Source organism: Leuresthes tenuis, unplaced genomic scaffold (assembly GCF_036924035.1).
Source record: "Leuresthes tenuis unplaced genomic scaffold, fLeuTen1.0.hap1 SCAF_17, whole genome shotgun sequence".
Taxonomy (NCBI): domain Eukaryota; kingdom Metazoa; phylum Chordata; class Actinopteri; order Atheriniformes; family Atherinopsidae; genus Leuresthes; species Leuresthes tenuis.
The window spans coordinates 22980772-22999870 of record NW_027325371.1 but is presented as its reverse complement, the minus strand read 5'-3'; the positions used below and the strand labels follow the sequence as shown (position 1 = coordinate 22999870).

At 36.4% G+C, this 19099-nt stretch overlaps 2 protein-coding genes across 2 annotated transcripts in view; both read left to right on the top strand.

The window, feature by feature from the left end:
• Window positions 1-19099, top strand: part of bcl2l12 (BCL2 like 12) — a 138371-nt gene that overhangs the window by 102352 nt on the left and 16920 nt on the right. The window lies entirely within an intron of this gene.
• The window catches only part of gps1 (G protein pathway suppressor 1), a 57469-nt gene that overhangs the window by 22957 nt on the left and 15413 nt on the right, over window positions 1-19099 (top strand). The window contains exons 6-8 of the mRNA XM_072369722.1: window positions 957-1034; window positions 1132-1192; window positions 11677-11762. Coding sequence (XP_072225823.1) covers window positions 957-1034; window positions 1132-1192; window positions 11677-11762 — 225 coding nt within the window. The remainder of the gene's footprint in view (window positions 1-956; window positions 1035-1131; window positions 1193-11676; window positions 11763-19099) is intronic.

The window sequence follows — 19099 nt, the reverse complement described above, 5'->3', positions numbered from 1 at the left end:
TATGTAGCCCACGTTGTTTGCTGGACACCATCTAGACAACCAGCGATTGAATGAGGACATGCGGCTAAACATGTCATCACTGGTCAGATTTGGCAGGGGTCCAGAGAAAACAATGGTGTCCGACATTGTTTTGGCAAAATTACACACCGATGCAACATTAATTTTAGTGACCTCCGATTGGCGTAACCGGGTGTCATTACCGCAGACGTGAATAACTATTTTACCGTATTTCCGCTTATCCTTAGCCAGCAGTTTTAAAGAGGACTCTACAGGGCCTGCTCTGGCTCTGGCTCTTAGCTGCAAGGAATGAGTGATCCACCACTACTTGTCTGAGCACAAGACTTGGTTTTTGATAGATGTCTTCAAGAAAAATGTTCTTTTGTTGAGGGGCCAAGTTTATCCCTGGCCAGCCCCACAGACTTGAACATGTCTGGATGTGTTCTCTACACATCACAGATGACAGTTTGATGAACAAACTGATGAACAAGGCAACAAGGATGAACAAAGTAAAATTTATTTTTTAAACGCTTCTTACAGACACACAGTCACAAAGTGCTGTACACAGAACGAGTAAAATAAATATGAAAATCATGTGCCATAATGGCCAATAAAAGATTAAATAAGACACAATGAAATCAACGGGTAGTTACAAATACAAATCAATAAAATTCTCCAAAAAAAGCCTGTTTAAACAAAGTTTTTACCTGCTTTTTAAAGGAGTCCACAGAGTAGACTGATAGTGTAGACTGTAGTGGTAGACTGTTCCATAGCCTTGGTGCCGCAGACTGAAAGGCTCTGTGCCCCCGGTCTTTAGTTATGTACGGAAGAACAATGTGAATCTATGCATCTCACAAGTTATGACAGGAAAGCTGAGTGGAGTAGATTTCACTGAGAGAGGTTTCATCAATTCAGGATTGGCAAATGAAGTATATTAAAGAGTAAATCTTCTCTTTCAGGTTAGTGTATACCTCCAGAACTGGTCCCATGTGTTGAGCTATGTCAACAAAGCAGAGTCCACACCAGAAATTGCCGAGGTAAGCCCCAGTTTCATTTTACTGAACTTACTGAAAGTATTTACTGAAATGTCAAATGCCCTCACTTAATGCTCTGTGTCCATTCCCTTTTCTGTAGCAAAGAGGAGAGCGAGATAGCCAGAATCAAGCTGTACTCACCAAATTAAAGTGTGCTGCAGGTATTGTACTCTGCAATTTCACCTAGATCTACTTAAAGTTAAACCCTGATCACACTGGTAAAATCAGCCAAAGACATGTGTAATGCATACCTAAAAGAATCACAGAGCCATTATCTCTCTTTGGTGCACAGATCACATATTCTCTCCATGACTAATTAATCCACAGGCATGTTTATGAACTGACAGTAGCATTTCCCGCAGAATGAGATCATACATGTGGCGGTTTGGAGGCAGGGTGGGTACATTACAATGGTAGCAGTTTTGTTTTTTGGTGGTAGAATGCCTGTCAGCTGTTGTGTGGTCCTTGTTCATTCTGCCATTCATTGAACAGAAAAGAGGTTTCTGTTACTAAACCTAGTAGTGACAATAGCAAGCTTTCTGACTGTTTATGCAGCTTGGTCTGGTGTGTTTGCATTAAGCAGGAAGGGGCTTGTGACAGATATGGGCAGGGGTTGAATTGAAGAACTGCACAAAGCTTTACACAAGTAGAATTTAAATATATCAGTGGGTTGACAAATAATTTAGGGCAACCCACCCAATAATTAACATGGGGTGGGTAACCATGGAGAGTGTTGATTTACAGAATGATCTTTTTTTTACTGTAGACTCAAATCCTTCTGAATTGAAAGCCTTATTCAATCAGTAAAATAAGAACTCTTGACCCGTACTTGAGCAAGTTCTACTCGTCTTTCAATTCAATTCAATTTTATTTATATAGCGCCAGATTACAACAATTGTCATCTCAAGGCACTTAAGTAATATAGTCCAATTCAAGCCAATTGGAATTCAATTCATTGTAATCATAATCCAATTAATTCATATAGAGCCATTTAATATCCTAGCTAAGGAAACCAACAGATTGCACTGAAACTTGTCTTCAGTCCAATCTCCCGTCCTGAGCGTGCCTGTGGCGACTGTGGAAAGGAACGACTCCCTTTTAACAGGAAGAAACCTCTGGCAGAACCAGACTTAGGAAGGGTGGCCATCCGCCTCGACCAGCTGGGGTTTGAGAAGACAGAAAAGAGGGAAAAGAGGGGGGAAAAACACCATGACAGCATTCAAAGGATATCTGTTGGAACAGGGAAACATTCGTTAATAACCACAATAATGTCACATGTACATAAAATCAATTAAAACAGGGGGAAAAAGAGAGCAAAGTGAGGAAAGGTGTGACAGATGAAGTCCCCCAACAGTCTAAGCCTATAGCAGCTTAACTATGGGATGTTTCAGGATTACCTGAGCCATCCCTAACTATAAGCTTTATCAAAAAGGAAAGTTTTAAGCCGAATCTTAAAAGTGGAAAGGGTGTCTGCTTCCAGGACATTTACTGGCAGCTTATTCCACAAGAGAGGGGCCTGATAACTGAAGGCTCTGCCTCCCATTCTACTTTTAGAAACTCTGGGAACAACAAGTAAACCTGCAGTTTGGGAGCGAAGTGCTCTGTTAGGAAAATACCTTACAATTAAATCTTTAAGATATGATGGAGCTCGGTCATTAAGAACTTTATATGTGAGGAGAAGAAGAATCTTAAATTCTATTCTGAATTTAACAGGGAGCCAATGAAGAGAAGCTAAAACTGGAGAAACATGATCTCTCCTGTTAGTTCTCATCAGAACTCTGGCTGCAGCATTTTGGATCAGCTGGAGGCTTTTCAGAGAATATGTGGGACAGCCCAATAATAAGGAATTACAGTAGTCCAATCTTGAAGTAACAAATGCATGAACTAGTTTCTCTGCATCACCCTGAGACAGGATGTTCCTGATTTTAGCAATATTACGAAGGTGAGAGAAGGCAGTCCTAGAAACCAGTTTTATATGTGCGTCAAATGATAAATTCTGGTCAAAAATAACTCCAAGGTTCCTCACTGTAGAACTAGAAGCCAAGGAAATACCATCTAGAGTAACTATATAACTAGACAATTTCTCCCTGAAGCGCTCAGGTCCAAAGAGAACAACTTCAGTTTTGTCTGAATTTAAAAGCAGACAGTTCTGAGTCATCCAGGTCTTTATGTCTTTAAGACAGGCTTGTAGTCTGACCAACCTGTTGGTTTCATCTGGTTTCATAGATAAGTACAGCTGAGTATCATCAGCATAACAATGGAAATTTCTGCCATGCTGTCTGATAATGTTACCTAATGGAAGCATGTATAAAGTAAAAAGAATCGGTCCAAGCACAGAACCCTGAGGAACTCCATGACTTACTCCAACGTGTGAGGAAGATTCTTCATTTACAAGAACAAACTGGAATCTATCAGATAAATATGACTTAAACCAGCCTAATGCAGTTCCTTTAATCCCAATAACATGTTCAAGTCTCTGTAACAGAATGCTGTGATCGATCGTATCAAATGCAGCACTGAGATCCAACAGGACAAGCACAGAAACAAGTCCGCTATCAGAAGCTAACAGGAGATCATTGGTAACTTTCACCAGTGCTGTTTCTGTGCTATGATGCACTCTGAATCCTGACTGAAACTCTTCAAACAGATTATTTCTATGTAAATTATCACAAAGTTGAACTGCAACTATTTTTTCAAGAACTTTAGACAAAAAAGGGAGATTGGATATAGGTCGATAATTAGCCAACACTTCTGAATCAAGAGTAGGTTTTTTAAGTAAAGGTTTAATTACAGCAACCTTAAAAGTCTGAGGTACATATCCTGTCAACAAAGACCGATTGATCAAATCCAATATGGAAGTGTCAATTAAGGGGAAAACCTCCTTGAACAGTCTGGTTGGGATTGGGTCTAACATACAAGTTGATGGTTTAGAAGAGACTATTGCTGTTGTTAGCTCAGAAAGATCAACTGGACAGAAGCTGTCTAAATACAATTCAGGTTCGAAAGATACTTCTAAAGCTGCTCTACTTGATGATACATCAGTGATAATAATGGGAAGGATTCCATTAATCTTCTCTCTGATAGAAACAATTTTATTGATGAAGAATCTCATGAAATCATCACTGCTGAGAGTTAAAGGAATACATGGCTCAACAGAGCTCGGACTCTTTGTCACCCTGGCAACAGTGCTGAAAAGAAACCTGGGATTATTCTTATTCTCTTCTATCAATAATGAATAATAAGCAGTTCTAGCTTTACGAAGTGCTTTCTTATACGTTATTAAACTATCTTTCCAGACTAATTGAGACTCTTCTAAATTAGAGGAACGCCACTGTCTCTCCAGCTTTCTTGCAGTCTGCTTTAACGCACGCAGCTGTGAATTATACCAAGGAGCCAACCTCTTCTGACTGATTACCTTCCTTTTCAGAGGGGCAACATTGTCCAGTGTTGTACGCATTGAAGCTATAGTGCTGTCAACAAGAGAGTCAAGTTCTACTGGAGTAAAATTTAGGTAGCCATCCTCTGTCATATCAGCACATGGCAGTGAAGAAAAGGATGATGAAATCAACTCTTTAAAACTGGTTACAGCATTCTCTGACAGACACCTTCTATATGTAGAATTCTTCTCAGAAACCGTGTAGTCAAGTAATGTAAATTCAAAAGTTATTAAAAAATGGTCAGACAAGACAGGGTTATGAGGGAACACTGTTAACTGTTCACTCTCAATGCCATAAGTCAGCACAAGGTCAAGGGTATGATTAAGGCAGTAAGTAGGTCTGTGAACACTTTGAGAAAATCCAATAGAGTCTAATATAGAATTAAAGTTAATATTTAGGCTGTCATTTTCAACATCTACATGAATATTAAAGTCACCCACTACAATGACTTTATCTGTACTCAGCACTAACTGGGATAAAAACTCTGAGAATTCAGACAGAAACTTAGAATAAGGGCCAGGTGGACGATACACAACAACAAACACAAGAGGTTTTTGTGATTTCCACTTTGGGTGGGAAAAACTGAGAATCAGAGATTCAAAAGAGCTAAAACTAATCTTGGGTCTAGGACTGATTAGTAACCCTGATCTGAAGATAGCTGCCACTCCTCCTCCTCTGCCTGTGGTTGGAGGAACGTGAACATTTAAATAGTCAGAGGGAGTTGATTCATTAATGCTAACATGATCCTCCTGCTGCAGCCAGGTTTCTGTAAGACAAAATATATCAATATGATGATCACAGATCAAATCATTCACTAACAGAGACTTCGAAAGGAGAGATCTAATATTCAGCAAAACACATTTAATAGTTTGATGTTTTTGTTCAGTTAAAGTTTTTGTTTTAAATTTGTTTTAAAGGAGGATTTGCTCCTTTTGTGTTTTTTGATTGGTGGGCAGCATCAGGTGGGAAGCCGCAGAGAAGTGTGTAAGACTACAACTCTGCATCCTGGTCTCAACCCTGGGTTGTCATGTTTTGGGATGGATGCCTTCTCTCCTCATCAGACCAGGTTTTCTCCAGAAAGATTGCCAATTATCTATGTAGCCCACGTTGTTTGCTGGACACAATCTACATTAATTTTGGTGACCTCCGATTGGCGTAACCGGGTGTCATTACCGCCGACGTGAATAACTATTTTAACGTATTTACGCTTATCCTTAGCCAGCAGTTTTAAATAGGATTCCATGTCGCCCACTCTGGCCCCTGGAATACATTTGACTATGGTCGCTGGTGTCGCTAATGCCACGTTTCTGACTATAGAGCTGCCAATTACCAGGGTTTTGTCCTCAGTGTGTCGCTGACTGGGGAAAATCTATTTGAAACGTGGACAGGTTGATGGTGAACTACAAGCTTGACTTTAGGGCTATAACTTTAGGACTATGACTCCTCTTCCTGACAGTCACCCAGCCACTCTTAAGTCCCAGCTGCTCGGGATCTGCTCGGGGACGACTAACAGAGCGAGCTATGCTAGGTGGCTCCGCACTGGCTAAAGGCGCCTGGCTCGCCATCGGGTGGTTTTCAACAGTGCAGAGCCGAGCTTCCAATTCAGATAACCTTGCCTCCAAAACTACAAAAAGACTACATTTGTTACATGTACCATTACCACTAAAGGAGGCAGAGGAGTAACTAAACATCTGACACACGGAGCAGGTGAAAGCAGGAGATGGAGGAAGAGAACTGGTAGCCATGCTAAGCTAGAGGACCAGACACACCGCTAAAAAGTGAAAAATAAAGACTAAACATCTGTAAGAGTGAGCGTTAGAATATCACAAGTATGCGATAGAGTTAACTATGCAAGATGTGTAAATTATAGGGAGAAATAAGGTGATTATTAGTAGTTCAAGAGGAGCAAGAAATGTCACAGTGCACACACAAGGCAACAAGAAGTGATGCAATACATCTTACCGCAAAGCAAAGCCGATTTCCTCTACTTATGTAATAGCTGATGAGCCTGCAGATGTTGAAATTTCAATATGTGGGTTATCAGCAGTATAGTCTGATATAGTTCTTAGAATATTGTCATAGGACTTTTAAGTGTATTGTGTTACCTTTTCTTTGTTTGTTTGTTATGAAATAGTGTGTTTCAATGGGCGCACTTGGGAATTATCGTTGCCTTTCAGAATGCAATAATAACTAGGGCTGCAAGCGGCACTTACCGAGCCCTCGCACCCCTGCGCACGTCAGGGCAGGCGTTGGACTCCGATGCGCACCGCACAGCACAGCCATCCGTCAAGTGTAGAGCAGGATGTGAGAATCCCAGTCAGGCATAGTATCGCCGGACATAAAAAGTGACGTTTATGGCAACCAGTAGGTGGCGCTATAAGCATATCTAAATTTGGTCATATGTATGCGTTCTGGGTGGAGCCCAAGTGCAGCCTATGAAGTGTGGTGAAGATTGGAAATTGTATGGAGAAGTTATAAGTGACTTATGTGGACTTAGGTGGCGCTATAAGCTTGTGTAAATTTGGTCATATGTTTGCGTTCTGGTTTGCGTTCTGGGTGGAGCCCAAGTGCAACATATGAAGTCTGGGGTAGACTGGTTTATGCATGTGGGAGTTAAAAACTTCTTTGTTTTTCATGGCGAGCAATGGCCAGTCCTTGAACTTTGAGGTTTCGCCATGGCCACACCCTTTAAGGTTTGAGAAAGATTTTCATTACTTATAGTCCCCCATGGCTTAAGAGTAACATGGCCAAGTTTGAAGCCTGTAGCATGAAATGTGTAGGAAGAGTTCGATCAAATGCAAGGTGTTGAAAAGGGCAAAAATGGTGCCAAAACGCATGTTCCACTCAAAATGGCCGACTTCCTGTGGACTTGGCACCATGGTGCCCATAGGCGTTTCTGTGCGTCTGGGCATGACAAAGGTGTGTACCAAGTTTCGTCAGGGTACAGCAAAATGACCCCATTCGTTAAGTGTAATTGCAATCTTGTCGTGGTGCTGCAGAGCCATTGTGTGCCGCCTATGTTCGCTAATGCCAAATTGTGCCGTTTCCCCCCACGACTGGTGTCCTTGCCAAAATTGGCGTGGTTTGGAGGTGGTTTCGTAAACAATAATAATAATAATAGTAATGCCTTCAGGAAAAATAGGGCCTTCGGAGTTCACTGCTCGGGCCCTAATAATAACAGATGGGTTTGCTGTTTTACTTGTTTATGTTGTTCCAGTGCAGTGTCGTACAGGTGCCTGTACAGACATACTTCCTCGCGGAGCCTGTTTTCAAATTGGTCCATCCGGTTTGTCGTTCTCTGCACTCGCCAAGTTACAAATTTTGGAAACTATAAAACAAGCTATAGCATACAGGACTAAAATAACTGTTTAAAATGAAACACACATCATGAATTGACCAGTACATGTGAGGAAATACATAGCAGAAAGTTGCAGTTAATTAGGTGGTAGGAAGTGGGATGACAAGAGCTTATTGAAACTATTGGATTTTTTTTCTGCTATTTCTGCATCTTTACCCTGAAGGGAGGATGTAGAACAGGCAAGTAATTAACTACAAGTTCACTTACTTAAGTATTTTTGAATCAAGTATTTTTCCATTCTTGCTAACCCCTTAAACTCCACTTACATTAAAAGCCACATTAATCAATTTACACATGCGTTCAGGTCTATGGAGCTCTTCTAGGCTATCATAAACCACTCGCACATACTATTTAACATACTGGAAGCAATATGGGGTTCATGACTGTTACATGTCAACAGCAGAAGCCATAAATTCACTACTGACATCCCAATTGGTAGGCCACTCATCCAACTAACAGACAACAAGGTCCACAATAACAATGGTTTTTTATAATACAGCTGTCTCTCTTTAGCAGTCGGTCATAATAAATGCCCTTTAAGGATGTTATTGTGGACAAAATCACCAACCTCATCCTTTCTGTTCTATTCAGAGCAACTACCATACAGGAAGCACTTTCTGCTCCTGCTGACTGCAGATGCTTCCTCTGCTTGCTCTCTGCGTGCGAGTGATGTGTCGTTCGCGAACAATTAATTCGATATGAACTAATCTTTTATATGATTCGGGAGTAACGAGTAGTCTCAGTGAGTGATTCGTTCATTTCCATGCAGTACCCTCTCTCGCCACATGGCAGGCGGCAGCTGCGTAAGCTCAGTCAGCAGGACAGGAAGTGGAAATGATTTGTTCATTTTCATGCAGTACCCTTTCTCACCACATGGCAGGCGGCAGCTACGTAAGCTCAGTCAGCAGGACAGGAAACAGAAATGATTCGTTCATTTTCATGCAGTACCCTCTCTCGCCACATGGCAGGCCGTAGCTGCGTAAGCTCAGTCAGCAGGACAGGAAGCAGAAATGATTCATTCATTTTCATGCAGTACCCTTTCTCACCACATGGCAGGCCGTAGCTGCGTAAGCTCAGTCAGCAGGACAGGAAACAGAAATGATTTGTTCATTTTCATGCAGTACCCTTTCTCACCACATGGCAGGCCGTAGCTGCGTAAGCTCAGTCAGCAGGACAGGAAACAGTATTGCCACGTTTCTGACTATAGAGCTGCCAATTACCAGGGTTTTCTCCTCAGTGGGTGTGTCGCTGAGTGGAGAAAATCTATTTGAAACGTGGACTGGTTGATGGTGAACCACGGGCTTGACTTTAGGACTATGACTCCTCTTCCTGACAGTCACCCAGCCACTCTTAAGTCCCGGCTGCTCGGGATCTGCTCGGGGGGACAACTAACAGAGCGAGCTACGCTAGGTGGCTCCACACTGGCTAAAGGCGCCTGGCTCGCTATCGGGTGGTTTTCAACAGTACAGAGCCGAGCTTCTAATTCAAATAACCTCGCATTCAAAACTACAAAAAGACTACATTTGTTACATGTACCATTACCACTAAAGGAGGCAGAGGAGTAACTAAACATCTGACACACGGAGCAGTTGAAAGCAGGAGATGGAGGAAGAGAACTGGTAGCCATGCTAAGCTAGAGAACCAGACACACCGCTAAAAAGTGAAAAATAAAGACTAAAGATCTATAAGAGTGAGCGTTAGAATATAACAAGTATGCGATAGAGTTAACTATGCAAGATGTGTAAATTATAGGGAGAAATAAGGTGATTATTAGTAGTTCAAGAGGAGCAAGACATTCCACAGTAATCAAACAAGGTAACAGGAAGTGATGCAATATGTCTTACCGCAAAGCAATGTCACTGTGTGTAAGGGATATGCAAAGTAATAAACGTGGATGCTTTAATGTATGTACCATTACTTTGTCTCAAACATTATGGAGCCCTGAAATGATGAAATGTGTCTAAAAAGTGTTGTATTTTCTACATGGTTGAACTGAAATATAGAGCAGAAAAAAGAAAAGAAAAATGTGACTTTATGGAGGGCACTGTATATGAATTGAAACCCAGTTTTAACATGAAAGATGTTCCTACATTGGCACTTGGATCCCTTGATTGAATCTAATTTGTCACAAACAAGTTGATGGGCAGATTTTAATGAAGTTTAGTATTCTAGCAAATTTAATAACATCTACTGTGCTATCTATTGCTGAAAATGTATGAACTTACAATGAAGTTGAGTGACCTTCGTTAGCACAATACCCTACAGACCAACTAAACTGTCTTTCACCAACAATTGTGTGCCAGATTTTTAAATCAAGCTAAATAACTAACTCAAACTACTATCAAATTCTTTATTGTGCTATGATGATCCCGGGAGCTGGTTAGCTCAACTGGTTGAGCAGGCACCCCATATACAGAGGCTGAAGCTCCTCAATACGGCCTCCCCCAGTCTGAGTCTCAGCTCGAGGCTCTTTGCTGCATGTCCTCTCCTTTTCTCTCTGCCCTCATATCCTATTCAGCAATTTTTCAATAAAATAAATCCTTTGATAAGAATTTTAAAAAGTTGGTTTTCTTACTTGTCCTTTATCTCTAGTTGTTTGTTTGCCACAGATTATCTAATTTATAAAGGACAGTGAATATCCATGTTGAAGAAAAAGTATCCTGCCAAGTCGAATAGATTTTCATCAAAGTGTTCTGTTGGGAACGAGTCATTGTGAGAAAAGGATTTTTATTGGATAATGACAGTCAGTGGTTGATTTGGATGCTGCATTGTTAAGTCCCTTTTTTAATTGACTTTTTAATTGTTGTCTCTGGTGGTTGCGTACGCTCTGTTGTGATAGTACCATAACCCTCTGAGGTCTATGATCACGCCGACGTGATCAGATTGCATGACGTCATTGTGGCATCATAGAAAACAAACTAGGTCACCTGGAGCACTGTCATCAGCTTTACTCAAAATGGCGGATTTGAAAAAATAGAAATCTCACTCCCTGGAAGTGCCAGTCTTGTGATGTGGCGCTGTGTCTTGTTGTGGAAAGGAACTGCTTTGCAGAGTGGCACAAATAAAAAATAAAAAAAACTTTGTCCCATTGTATATTGTTTGAAATATTTGTATATAGTTTGATTACATCTCAATTTTACCTCTAATATTACATTTTCACTATTTGGAACTCTGGGAGTGGCTATTTGAGACTCTGGGAATACAAAGCACTGGTGTAGCTCTCTGTATTACTTTGCACTTACTTTGTTTTGAAGGTGATAAGGTAAAAAATGCCTGTAAAGATACATACTTTTTATGCTAAATATTTGTATAATGTATTACTTTATTTAAATTTTACATTTATTTGTTCATATTTGCAACCTATCTTACGCTTTTCAAGTTCCAAAGCAGTTAATTGAGCATGTTTGTATGTTTTATTGTAATAAATAGTATGTTTTTTTTTTTTGTTAATTCTGATTTGATCATTTCTGTGTATTTTTAAGTAATAAAGTAAGTCAAAGTGAAAAAATAACTATTAGACCATATAGATGAAGTTGTGCTGAAAAAAAAGATACCAAGCATGGGTATGCCAAACAATTTTTTTCTGGTATACAAAGGCAAAGTATTCAAAAACTACCAAAATGGCATTAGCGGAATCTTAAGATTGGCTTTTCACCCATGTTCTATGTGAATCCACATAAACACAACAGTTGTGTATACAACAGAGTCAAGTAAAGAACTGTAGTAGGCCCATGGCTGGGGAGTTGGAGTGATAAGGGGTGAAAGACATAATTCCATAACTGCACTTTTTTGAGTAAATAGTTTGCGATTTCTGCCATAACAGAAAAACTTGCTTTCATTCTCATTGTAGGACTGGCTGAGTTGGCCTCCAGAAAATACAAACCAGCTGCCAAGTGCTTCCTTCAGGCTTCTTTTGACCACTGTGACTGCCCAGAGGTAGGGTGATACACTGCAACTATCAAGACTTCATTAATGAATAGCCAGACCTGTCAGTGGTCATTTTTGGTTCAAACTGGCCACAAATAATTAAGATCCAAGAGTGAGAGAAGTAAAAAAAAAAAAAAATTTAAAAATGGGGTAATGGTAAATTGACTTAATTTTGAATTCCCCCCCATGGATGAATAAAGTATTTTATCTATCTATCTATCTGTCTGTCTGTCTGTCTGTCTGTCTACAGGCCACATTCACTTATAAAGTATGTCTTAGTTTAAAGAGTGTAGCAGGCTGTGTAGTGCCTTTCTCTGTCAGACACATCCACACAACGATAAAGCGACGATTGGAAGAACTGTGAGGTTCAGTGTCTGACTGCTTGTCAGAGGAAGCTGGGAATGGAACCAGCAACCCTCTGATTTGCAGACCTATGCTCTTTATCAGTAGCTACAGTTGTGACAAAACATTTGGAAGCTATTCCAAAGTTCTACTGAAACTAGGTTGATGAGTACCAAAGGTTCCAATGTGCAAAAGGGGAGATGTGCCTAACACCACCAACATGCAAGGTGAGATTAAACGGTAAAGGTGCGATTAAAAATTAGATTATTGAACAGTTTTAGATCTGTAGAATGAATGGTAAAATGGTAACTGGACTGTACTTGTATAGCGCTTTTCTAGTCTAACTGACCACTCAAAACACTTCAAAACTAAATGTCTCTTTCACCCATTCACTCACACACTCATACAGCACGTCTTAAGGTTCAGTTTTTAAAAAAAAAAAAAAAAAAATGTATTTGCCATTTGTGCATAAACCAACAGTCCAGACACTGCAGAGGCGCTCTTGTGGTAAACAGTTTAGATGATAAGAAACTTAAATAATAAGTATAAAATATAGAAACACTATACAACGTGAGGAAATAAGGCACTGGAATTAGAAAAATATAAAAGAAATAGATCAAACATGGAGACATTATACAACGTTAGGAAATAAGGTACTGGAATAAGAAAAATATATTAAAAATATATCACATATGGAGACATTATACAACGTTAGGAAATAAGGTACTGGAATAAGAAAAATATATTAAAAATAGATCACATATGGAGACATTATACAACGTTAGGAAATAAGGTACTGGAATAAGAAAAATATATTAAAAATAGATCAAATATGGAGACATTATACAACGTTAGGAAATAAGGTACTGGAATAAGAAAAATATATTAAAAATAGATAAAATATGGAGACATTATACAACGTTAGGAAATAAGGTACTGGAATAAGAAAAATATATTAAAAATAGATCAAATATGGAGACACTATACAACTTTAGGAAATAAGGTACTGGAATAAGAAAAATATATTAAAAATAGATCACATATGGAGACATTATACAACGTTAGGAAAATAAGACACTGGAATAAGAAAAATATATTAAAAATAGATCACATATGGAGACATTATAAAACATTAGGAAATAAGGCACTGGAATAAGAAAAATATAAAAGAATAGACCAAATATGGAGACATTATACAACGTTAGGAAATAAGGCACTGGAATAAGAAAAATATATTAAAAATAGATCACATATGGAGACATTATACAACGTTAGGAAATTAGGTACTGGAATAAGAAAAATGTAAAAGAATAGATCAAAGATGGAGACATTATACAACGTTAGGAAATAAGGTACTGGAATAAGAAAAATATATTAAAAATAGATAAAATATGGAGACATTATACAACGTTAGGAAATAAGGTACTGGAATAAGAAAAATATATTAAAAATAGATCAAATATGGAGACACTATACATTGTTAGGAAATAAGGTACTGGAATAAGAAAAATATATTAAAAATAGATCACATATGGAGACATTATAAAACATTAGGAAATAAGGCACTGGAATAAGAAAAATATAAAAGAATAGATCAAATATGGAGACATTATACAACATTAAGAAATAAGGTATTGGAATAAGAAAAATGTAAAAGAATAGATCAAACATGGAGACATTATACAACGTTAGGAAATAAGGCACTGGAATAAGAAAAATGTAAAAGAATAGATCAAACATGGAGACATTATACAAGGTTAGGAAATATGGCACTGGAATAAGAAAAATATATTAAAAATAGATCACATATGCAGACATTATACAACGTGAGGAAATAAGGCACTGGAATAAGAAAAATGTAAAAGAATAGACCAAATATGGAGACATTATACAACGTTAGGAAATAAGGCACTGGAATAAGAAAAATATATTAAAAATAGATCACATATGGAGACATTATACAACGTTAGGAAATTAGGTACTGGAATAAGAAAAATGTAAAAGAATAGATCAAAGATGGAGACATTATACAACGTTAGGAAATAAGGTACTGGAATAAGAAAAATATATTAAAATAGATAAAATATGGAGACATTATACAACGTTAGGAAATAAGGTACTGGAATAAGAAAAATATATTAAAAATAGATCAAATATGGAGACACTATACAACGTTAGGAAATAAGGTACTGGAATAAGAAAAATATATTAAAAATAGATCACATATGGAGACATTATAAAACATTAGGAAATAAGGCACTGGAATAAGAAAAATATAAAAGAATAGATCAAATATGGAGACATTATACAACATTAAGAAATAAGGTACTGGAATAAGAAAAATGTAAAAGAATAGATCAAACATGGAGACATTATACAACGTTAGGAAATAAGGTACTGGAATAAGAAAAATGTAAAAGAATAGATCAAACATGGAGACATTATACAACGTTAGGAAATAAGGTACTGGAATAAGAAAAATATATTAAAAATAGATCACATATGGAGACATTATACAACGTTAGGAAATAAGGCACTAGAATAAGAAAAATATATAAGAAATAGATCACATATGGAGACATTATACAATGTTAGGAAAAAAGGTACTGGAATAAGAAAAATATAAAAGAATAGATCAAATATGGAGACATTATACAACATTAAGAAATAAGGTACTGGAATAAGAAAAATATAAAAGAATAGACCAAATATGGAGACATTATACAACGTTAGGATATAAGGTACTGGAATAAGAAAAATATATTAAAAATAGATCACATATGGAGACATTATACAACGTTAGGAAATAAGGCACTGGAATAAGAAAAATGTAAAAGAATAGACCAAATATGGAGACATTATACAACGTTAGGAAATAAGGTACTGGAATAAGAAAAATAGATTAAAAAAAGATCACATATGGAGACATTATACAACATTAAGAAATAAGGTACTGGAATAAGAAAAATGTAAAAGAATAGACCAAATATGGAGACACTATACATCGTTAGGAAATAAGTTACTGGAATAAGAAAAATATGTTAAAAATAGATCACATATGGAGACATTATACAACGTTAGGAAATAAGGTACTGGAATAAGAAAAATATATTAAAAATAGATCAAATATGAAGACACTATACAATGTTAGGAAATAAGGTACTGGAATAAGAAAAATATATTAAGAATAGATCACATATGGAGACATTATACAACGTTAGGAAATAAGGTACTGGAATAAGAAAAATATAAAAGAATAGATCAAACATGGAGACATACAACATTAAGAAATAAGGTACTGGAATAAGAAAAATGTAAAAGAATAGATCAAACATGGAGACATTATACAACATTAGGAAATAAGGCACTGGAATAAGAAAAATGTAAAAGAATAGATCAAACATGGAGACATACAACGTTAGGAAATAAGGTACTGGAATAAGAAAAATATAAAAAAATAGATCACATATGGAGACATTACACAACGTTAGGAAAAAAGGTACTGGAATAAGAAAAATATAAAAGAATAGATCAAATATGGAGACATTATACAACATTAAGAAATAAGGTACTGGAATAAGAAAAATGTAAAAGAATAGATCAAACATGGAGACATTATACAACGTTAGGAAATAAGGCACTGGAATAAGAAAAATGTAAAAGGATAGATCAAACATGGAGACATACAACGTTAGGAAATAAGGTACTGGAATAAGAAAAATATAAAAGAATAGACAAAATATGGAGACATTATACAACATTAGGAAATAAGGCACTGGAATAAGAGAAATATATTAAAAATAGATCACATATGGAGACATTATACAACGTTAGGAAATAAGGTACTGGAATAAGAAAAATGTAAATGAATAGATCAAATATGGAGACATTATACAACGTTAGGAAATAAGGTACTGCAATAAGAAAAATGTAAAAGAATAGATACAACATGGAGACATTATACAACGTTAGGAAATAAGGTACTGGAATAAGAAAAATATAAAAGAATAGATCAAATATGGAGACATTATACAACGTTAGGAAATAAGGTACTGGAATAAGAAAAATATATTAAAAATAGATAAAATATGGAGACATTATACAACGTTAGGAAATAAGGTACTGGAATAAGAAAAATATATTAAAAATAGATCAAATATGGAGACACTATACAACGTTAGGAAATAAGGTACTGGAATAAGAAAAATATATTAAAAAAAGATCACATATGGAGACATTATACAACGTTAGGAATTAAGACACTGGAGTAAGAAAAATATATTAAAAATAGATCACATATGGAGACATTATACAACATTAAGAAATAACGTACTGGAATAAGAAAAATGTAAAAGAATAGATCAAACATGGAGACATTATACAACGTTAGGAAATAAGGTACTGGAATAAGAAAAATGTAAAAGAATAGATCAAACATGGAGACATTATACAACGTTAGGAAATAAGGTACTGGAATAAGAAAAATGTAAAAGAATAGTTCAAACATGGAGACATTAAACAACGTTAGGAAATAAGGCACTGCAATAAGAAAAATATATAAAAAATAGATCACATATGGAGACACTATACAACGTTAGGAAATAAGGTACTGGAATAAGAAAAATATATAAGAAATAGATCACATATGGAGACATTATACAACGTTAGGAAATAAGGTACTGGAATAAGAAAAATGTAAAAGACTAGACCACATATGGAGACATTATACAACGTTAGGAAATAAGGTACTGGAATAAGAAAAATATATTAAAAATAGATCAAATATGGAGACACTATACAACGTTAGGAAATAAGGCACTGGAATAAGAAAAATATAAAAGAATAGACCAAATATGGAGACATTATACAACGTTAGGATATAAGGTACTGGAATAAGAAAAATATATTAAAAATAGATCACATATGGAGACATTATACAACGTTAGGAAATAAGGTACTGGAATAAGAAAAATATATTAAAAATAGATCAAATATGGAGACACTATACATCGTTAGGAAATAAGTTACTGGAATAAGAAAAATATGTTAAAAATAGATCACATATGGAGACATTATACAACGTTAGGAAATAAGGTACTGGAATAAGAAAAATATATTAAAAATAGATCAAATATGAAGACACTATACAATGTTAGGAAATAAGGTACTGGAATAAGAAAGATATATTAAAAATAGATCAAATATGGAGACACTATACAACGTTAGGAAATAAGGTACTGGAATAAGAAAAATATATTAAAAATAGATCAAATATGGAGACACTATACAACGTTAGGAAATAAGGTACTGGAATAAGAAAAATATATTAAAAATATATCACATATGGAGACATTATACAACGTTAGGAAATAAGACACTGGAGTAAGAAAAATATATTAAAAATAGATCACATATGGAGACATTATACAACATTAGGAAATAAGGCACTGGAATAAGAAAAATATATTAAAAATAGATCACATATGGAGACACTATACAACGTTAGGAAATAAGGTACTGGAATAAGAAAAATATATAAGAAATAGATCACATATGGAGACATTATACAACGTTAGGAAATAAGGTACTGGAATAAGAAAAATATTTTAGAAAATAGATCAAATATGGAGACATTATATGAATTCTGAATTATATATAAAAGCACAAATGAGCTAACAGAGGAACAGTACACGTTCATTCATTCATTCTTCTTGAAGTATTGGTGCAAAAAACAGGAGAAACTCATCCATGCATTCATCTCCAGTAGACTCCATTACTGTAATGGTCTTTTAACTGGACTTCCCAAAAAGAGCATTAAACATCTGCAGAACATCTGAACACATCACACCAGTTTTAAAGTCTTTACACTGGCTTCCAGTCAGTCACAGAATAGATTTTAAAAGCCTACTGATGGTTTACAAATCCCAGAACGGTTTAGGCCCAAAATACATCTGTGATATGTTCAGAGAATATAAACCCAGCAGAGCTCTTAGATCCAACGACTCAGGTCAGCTGGTCCAGTCCAGAGTCCAGAGTAAACATGGAGAAGCAGCATTTAGCTTTTATGCTGCAAACAAAAGCAATGGCGTATAAACGTAATACCGGTGTTTTATGTTTATCATGCACCACACAACATGATACATAATTAATAAGTATTTAAAACTTGTACAAATAGATTGCAGTTCATAAAAAAAATGTATCGCGATAATACCCCGAAAAGGGATACTTTGCCTGGTATAGTGTCGTGGTTACTTATTTTGGTATCATGACAACTCTACTTCAGAGGTTGTTGTGGACAATGGCGAGGAACAGGGAGATGTTTCAGTGAAGGATGTTTTTTTATGACTTAAAGGGGAAGTTTTTTTTTTTAAACCTTTTAAACAATTCGTACACAAGGCAATTCAAAGTGCTTTAAATTTACATAAAATCACAGGAAGGCAAATACAATCATTCCATAAAACAAAAAAAAAATTAATTAATTAAATTAAAAGCGGTACAAAATCTGAATCGTATGAACACCATTTGAAAAATTTCAGTTCCTCTCCTCAGTTGGTATTTTTTTGTTATTTCACCCCATGCTTTCAAAGAGCCAATTATCCGTGGGTTGTTGGGGTCTGAGAGGTGACTAGTTAATGAAGGATCTCCAATGGTAATCACTAAATGATTAATTGGTAGTCCCTTTCCCATTGCCATTTCTATTTCTTTCCATTTTGATCTATAATTTGGGGTACACCATCTCACTAACGGTTGAATTTGGGCTGCTCTATAATAATTTCTCGAACAGGGAAGGGGTTGGCCACCCGTCTCCTTTGGTAGTTGTAAGGTCTTATATTACATCCTTGGCTTCTTCCCTGCCCATATAAATCTGGAAAGAATTTTGTCCCACTCTTTTGGTTTCTCTATTGGAATTGAGTGAAACATATATATAAAAGTCTTGGTAGAACATTCATTTTAACACAATCTATATGAGAACTGATATTCAGATAAGGGATAATATTCCATCT